General features: G+C 33.9%; 1 protein-coding gene across 1 annotated transcript in view; it reads right to left on the bottom strand.

The window, feature by feature from the left end:
• Window positions 1-3,355: 3,355 nt before the first annotated feature.
• Window positions 3,356-6,424, bottom strand: part of hecw2b (HECT, C2 and WW domain containing E3 ubiquitin protein ligase 2b) — a 54,715-nt gene continuing 51,646 nt past the window's right edge. Inside the window, exon 30 of the mRNA XM_065254181.2 lies at window positions 3,356-4,926. Within this exon, the coding sequence (XP_065110253.1) occupies window positions 4,815-4,926 (112 nt within the window). The 3' untranslated portion in view covers window positions 3,356-4,814. The remainder of the gene's footprint in view (window positions 4,927-6,424) is intronic.

The raw sequence follows: 6,424 nt of genomic DNA, 5'->3' as shown, positions 1-6,424 counted from the left end.
ACTTAATCTCAGGTTTAAACACCAGATTATGCAAGGGAGTAAATGAGGACAGGGTTGATCAAGCTTACATTTTTAGGTGTTACCAGTTTGAAGTAATTTTTGAAGTAGATCCAACTTTATGTTCCCGGTTCCCATAGGTGTCAAATCTCATTCACGCTTCCCGATAATCAAACTTGGCACCAAGAGACCTGAGAACAATGACGTTTGGCATAAACCTAAAAACAAATCTTCAGGTCCACACAAATGAGGGTCACAAATGACCCCATTAATTTGCTAAATAAATAACACATAATAAATCCTGCAGCCACATCAACCATACTATTGTGTCTTTAGTCCAAAAAGCACAAAGTCAGCAACATTTTGGGTTTTTCTTTTTCTTATTATTCTTTTAGGTCAGTGTAAAACAAGATTGTGAACAAAAGCAGATGTAAAAAAATATTTAATGCAAAAAAGTTCCCTGTTTTTATCAAATAAAACACCAGATGTGTAAAGTAGAGAAATAATTTTAACGCTATACAGATACTTAAAAAATAAGTTTAATTTAAAGCCACAATATGTAAGATTTTTGTGATAAAATATCCAAAAACCAATCGCACAGTGTGATATTTTTCATGGAGATGTGAACCACTTACATTATTCCAAAAGTTCCCAAAAATGTGTCAATCCAGAGAAATTCCAGAAAATCCACACTATTTCTCAATTTCGGTTGTTGAAACGGCAAGTTGCGTTTAGTGTTCGAATTACGTCAAAGATTATGGGGTTCCCCAAGCTAAGCCCCGGCCAAGCCCCCTGTCATTTATAGGGTCGCAGTGATTTCACAAAGTAAGATTTGATCCTGGATCAACATTTTTTGTAGGTCCTGGATTAAGTTTTTAAGCAGAGAAACCTTAACTCAAACCCTAACCATTTTTATCCCTCAAATTAGTGTGAAATAATAGTTTAAGAATTTTTTTAAACCCCCTAACCCAATCCAAAATCGAATCTGTCAATTCCTCTAGAAAACAGCGTGAGGCGCACTTGAGAGTTTACATTTATTTCAGACAAAAATCTTTTAGATTAGTTTATTGTGAAATAGGGACAAATGATGGACAGTATCGCTTTGTGGCAGCGCAGCACAAGAATTTAAAATTCATGTATATTTTAATTTTATTAAAACCAGGGACTTTATAGGGGCTCCCAGAATGCTTATAGGAGGTCCGGACCACCTCAGCCCCCCCCCCATTCAATCACTGGTATACAGCATCTACATGCAGCTGTTGTGCCTTGCAGATAAAAAGAACATTCATTAATTACCTCATCCATGAACATGATCAGCGAATCAAAATGTCTCTGAATTGTGGAAAAAACGGCTGCGTCCGAAACCGCCTATTACTTCCATACTATATAGTAGCAGTAGGCGAGGCGAGTATGTCCAAATTTATAGTATGTAAAAAACAGTGGGCAAAAAGTAATCAGGTTACCTACTATTTCTTAATTCGATGGACACTTTGCTATCCCGTGAGCCCCCAGGAGAGGAGTTATCCAATGAAGAAGACGATGAAGGGGTGTTGTTTTATTTAAAAATGCCCCAAAGCATTAACGCAGCTCTATTTAAATGCAAATACATATATTAAACAGCTGTCCCTTTGTGCTATCAGTTAACGACTAACTTGTTATGACGACGACTGTCACGTGATGTATCAACATGGCGGATGTAGTACGTCCAAATTCATTCATACTATACATATTCATACTAAATAGTACCTACTGTTTTTCATCCACACTGCAAAAAATGATTTTCAAGAAAAAAATGTCTTGGTATTTTTGTCTTGTTTTTATTAAAAATATTTAAAAATTCTTAAATTAAGATGCTTTGTCTTGATGAGCAAAACGACCCAAGAGTCATAAGTCTAGTTTTTAGACCAAAAATATTAAATTTAAGTGATTTTGTGCATAAAACAAGCAAAAAAAAAATATCTGCCAATGAGGTAAGAAAAAAAATCTTGAACATTTTTCTTAAACAATAAATTCAAGAAAAATTCAAGAAAAATGTGCTTAACCCATTGTCAGATTTTTTTTTATTGTTTTATGCACAAAATTCCTTAAATTTGATATTTTTGCTCTAAAAACTAGACTTATTTTCTTGGGTCGTTTTGCTCTTTAAGAAAAAGCATCTTCATTTAAGAATTTTTAGATATTTTGACTGAAAACAATTGCAAAAAATTTCTTTCTTACTTAGTATTTTTGTCAAGCTTTCAGTAAAAATATCAACAAATTCTTAAATCAAGATGCATTTTCCTGATGAGCAAAATAACCTAAGAAAATAAGTCTAGTTATTAGACAAAAAATATAAACTTTAAGTAAATCAGTGCTTAAAAAAGCAAAAAAAATCTGCCAATGGAATAAGACAAATTTTCTTGAAATAAATTAACTTTTTTCATAAACACTTAATTCAAGAAATGTTTTCTTATTCCATTGGCAGATTTTTTTGTGCTTGTTTTGAGCAAAAATTCCCTTAGATTTTTATATTTTTTTGTCTAAAACCTAGACTTATTTTCCTAGGTCTTTTTGCTCATCGAGAAAAAGCATTTTAATTTAAAATGGTTTTTATATTTTTACTGAAAACAAGACAAAAATACCAAGTAAGAAAGTCATTTTTTGCAGTGTACCTACTGTCACAGTATGCAATTTCGGACGCAGCCAACATCTCCCATCATTCCAATGACATCATCAAGCTTCACCTTTCTATTGTGACCTCTAGTGGTGAAAATTCTACATATTGTGGCTTTAATACTCAATTACATTAATAATCTATTACTTTCTTGCTTTTACTCATGTTAAGTATAGATAAGAAAGTACACTTAAGTATTAAAGGTAAAACAAAATGTAGTGGATTAAAAAGTACAATATTATCCACCAAAAAGTAGTAACGTAAAAGTTCGTCAAAGAAAAAATCCTTTAATAACCCAGACGTGTACTTGAGTTTAGTAAAAAATACTTCACTACTTTACACCTCTGTAAAACATGGACGAAATAGGCATTTGGACCGTCTATGCCAGCCCTTTGGCTCATTCTGCACAAATATCAGCACAAGTTTTACTACGACCCGGCCAGCTATAATCGAATCAGCCCGAACATGATATGCTGAAGTTTTTTTCTGAAGCTTTTCTAAAATTCGATGGACCTTATAAAGCCCCATGGCAGTTTTAACTACGCCAGTTTTTACTGGAAGCGATACCGAGACATATATAAAACATCCAGAACAAGTCTACGATCCAGCATCCCAAAATCATGGCAGTGTATCATAAAAGATTGAGTAGATTTAATCTAAATGGAAAAGTCTGGAATGTATTGATATGGTTTTTTTTGGGGGGGGGGGGGGGGGGGTATTGATAGTCATTTACTGATTCATAAAAACATGTTTGTATTCAGATTAAATGAGTGACAAAGAGTGAAAACATTCATGAAAGCTTGGAAAACATTCATGTCATCTCAATAAAGCTATAAAGTTATGACAAAGTAAATAGAGTCCATTTTAATCCATGTTTCTCATCCCATGACTTTTGATAGCTTTGTGATTCATCAGAAATCAAACTGAGGTTTCTTAAGCCCGGTGTATAGTTTTTTTTTTACGTGTACGTGCACGGTTGAACGCATAGTTTATTTTACTCGTACATGTAATGTAGACTTTTAACGCATGCGCATTGCGACAAAATGCAATGCATCTCCTGGGCTACATACTACATTCTCCTGTAAGCGCATACGCGACCTACACGTACAAAGTATGCACGATCACAAAAACCGGGCAGTGCACGTACACTACTGTACGTGGACCCTCGTGTATGAGTAAAAATGGGACTTCTAGATTTAGGAAGGCCAAGGTTGGAGGAGAAACCAAACATTTCTAGATGTTTTCCAAAAATTGTTTGCACATAGTGGTCACATTCATGTTTAAGTGCGAATAATGCCCTGTCCCAAATGGCACATTCTGGACTTTTGGACTTCCTCAGAGTGCACACTTTGATGACATCATGTAGTGTATGCCTTACGAACCATTGACACGAGTCCACGAGGGTGCACCAGAGTCGTATTTTGGGACAGACTCAAGCGTCATGCCGGAAATAGGAAAAGAAGACGTCCATTAGTGTAAACTCCTCCCATCCGTCATCTGATTGGTCTTTCGCAAGGACTTCTGAGTTGGTAAAGTGGGTGGAGCCTGCAGCAGTGGTCCGCATCATGGGTGCAAAGGGGGCGCTGATGAGCACACTTCAGAGCGTAAAAATGACAGACGGGACACCCTATGGATTCGTAGACTAAGCGAGCGTGCGCAATTTAAGGCCACGAGACCGAAAGTCGACATGAAGTGCGCCACTTGGGACAGGGCCTACTTTTGTGTAACATGCCCTTCACAAGTTCACGAGTATACGCGTGATCAATTTGAACATCACATTAAAACGCGTCAGACAAACAAACATGATAAAAAGTAAAAATACATTTGAATATTAAGTGTATCTGCAAATGATGAAGAATAAAACGCTGTGGAATATCATATCTTGCATGTGAACGATCAGAAACCATTATCGATGGTGCGTAAAAAAGTCTTTGTCTGTACAGATATAACAAAGTCCTTTGGATTTGAAACATTTGAACTATTTTCAGTAACTCCACTTTGCACTTATCTGGCCACTTCCTTGAGTTTGAGTTCACATACATCCAGGTTTACATTCACACTTGCTTCTACCAAACCGGTTTGACTCTTCTGTTCCAGAGTATGAGTTGTGTCTTGTCCCAGATGGAGAATCTATTAGATTGAGCCAAAGTGCAAAAGTGAACATTCACTCCAAGCCGAATGTGCTGGTCTCCTCTACTGCGGTCAACATCTTCTCATACAGCATAGAGAACGAGGGATATGGGGGAAGATCAAGACGATTGAAACACGTGTGAGCTCTACAAGGAAAAATGGAGAAACATTTTATTATATTAATGACTTTGTTAATCAAACAACAACTAAGACTTCTAAGAAAAATTCTTAAATAAAGATGTATTTTGTTGATGAGCAAAATGACCTAAGAAAATAGTCTAGTTTATAGACAAAAAATATAAAATTTAAGTAAATTTAAACTTAAAACAAGCAAAAATATCTGCAGTGGGGTGAGAAAATTGTTTTAAAAATAAGAAAAAAAATTTCTTAAACACTTAATTTAAGCAAAATGTTCTCACCCCATTGGCAGATAATTTTGCTTGTTTTAAGCACAAATTTACTTAAATTGTATATTTTTTGTCTACTAAACTTATTTTCTTAGGTCATTTTGCTCATCAAGAAAATACATCTTAATTGAAGAATTTTTAGATATTTCTACTCAAAACAAGACAAAAATACTAAGAAAGTAAGTCATTTTTTGCAGTGCAAATATTCCTCTACAAAAGCTACACTGCCAAAATGACTATCTTACTTAGTATTTTTGTTTGTTTTCAGTAAAAATATAAAAAAATTCTTAAAATAAGATGCTTTTTCTTGATGAGCAAAACGACCCAAGAAAATAAGTCTAGTTTGTAGACCAAAAATATCAAATTTAGTGATCTAATCTGCCAATAGGGTTTGCCAAACCCATTGGCAGATTTTTTTTGCTTGTTTTGTGCACAAAATCACTTAAATTTGATATTTTTGGTCTAAAAACTAGACTTATTTTTTGGGGTCGTTTTGCTCATCAAGAAAAAGCATCTTATTTTAAGAATTTTAGATATTTTTACTGAAAACAAGACAAAAATACTAAGAATTTTTTTCTTGAAAAGTATTTTTTGCAGTGTAGCAGACGCTTTTATCCAAAGTCACTTAAAAATGACTTTCTTACTTAGCACTTTTGTCATGTTTTTATTACAAATATCTAAAAATTCTTAAATCAAGATGAATTTTCTTGTTTAGCAAAATGACTTAAGAAAATAAAAAAAGTGAATTTGTACTTATAACAAGCAAAAAAAAATTGTCAATGGGGTAAGACAATTTTTTTACATTTTTCTTGAATTAAGAGTTTTAGAAAAATTTTCTCGATTTTTTTTACCTAACTTTTTTGTTTTAAGCACAAATTCACTACAATATTATATTTTTTGTCTAAAAAGAATTATTTTCTTATGTCATTTTGCTCATCAAGAAAATTAATCTTAAGAATATTTGATATTTGTACTGAAAACAAGACAAAAATACTAAGAAAGTAAGTCATTTTTGTAAAAAAAAAAAATTATTACAGTATCGGTGTGTATCCTGGGTTCAAACCTATGACATTCTGCACTGCTAAAGCAATGCTCTACCATCGGGCTGTTTTACTATAGTACCCATGGATTAACCACGGTTTTTGAAGTAAAACCATTTACTTGTTTTACAGTAGTAACCCCCATGGTTAATTTCTGTCAGGCTTAAGCTACAGTTCCAACCTAAAGTGATGTCCAA

This window comes from Paramisgurnus dabryanus, chromosome 4 (genome assembly GCF_030506205.2).
Source record: "Paramisgurnus dabryanus chromosome 4, PD_genome_1.1, whole genome shotgun sequence".
NCBI lineage: Eukaryota > Metazoa > Chordata > Actinopteri > Cypriniformes > Cobitidae > Paramisgurnus > Paramisgurnus dabryanus.
The sequence above is the reverse complement of the archived record's forward strand: the minus strand, read 5'-3'. Positions and strand labels throughout refer to the sequence as shown.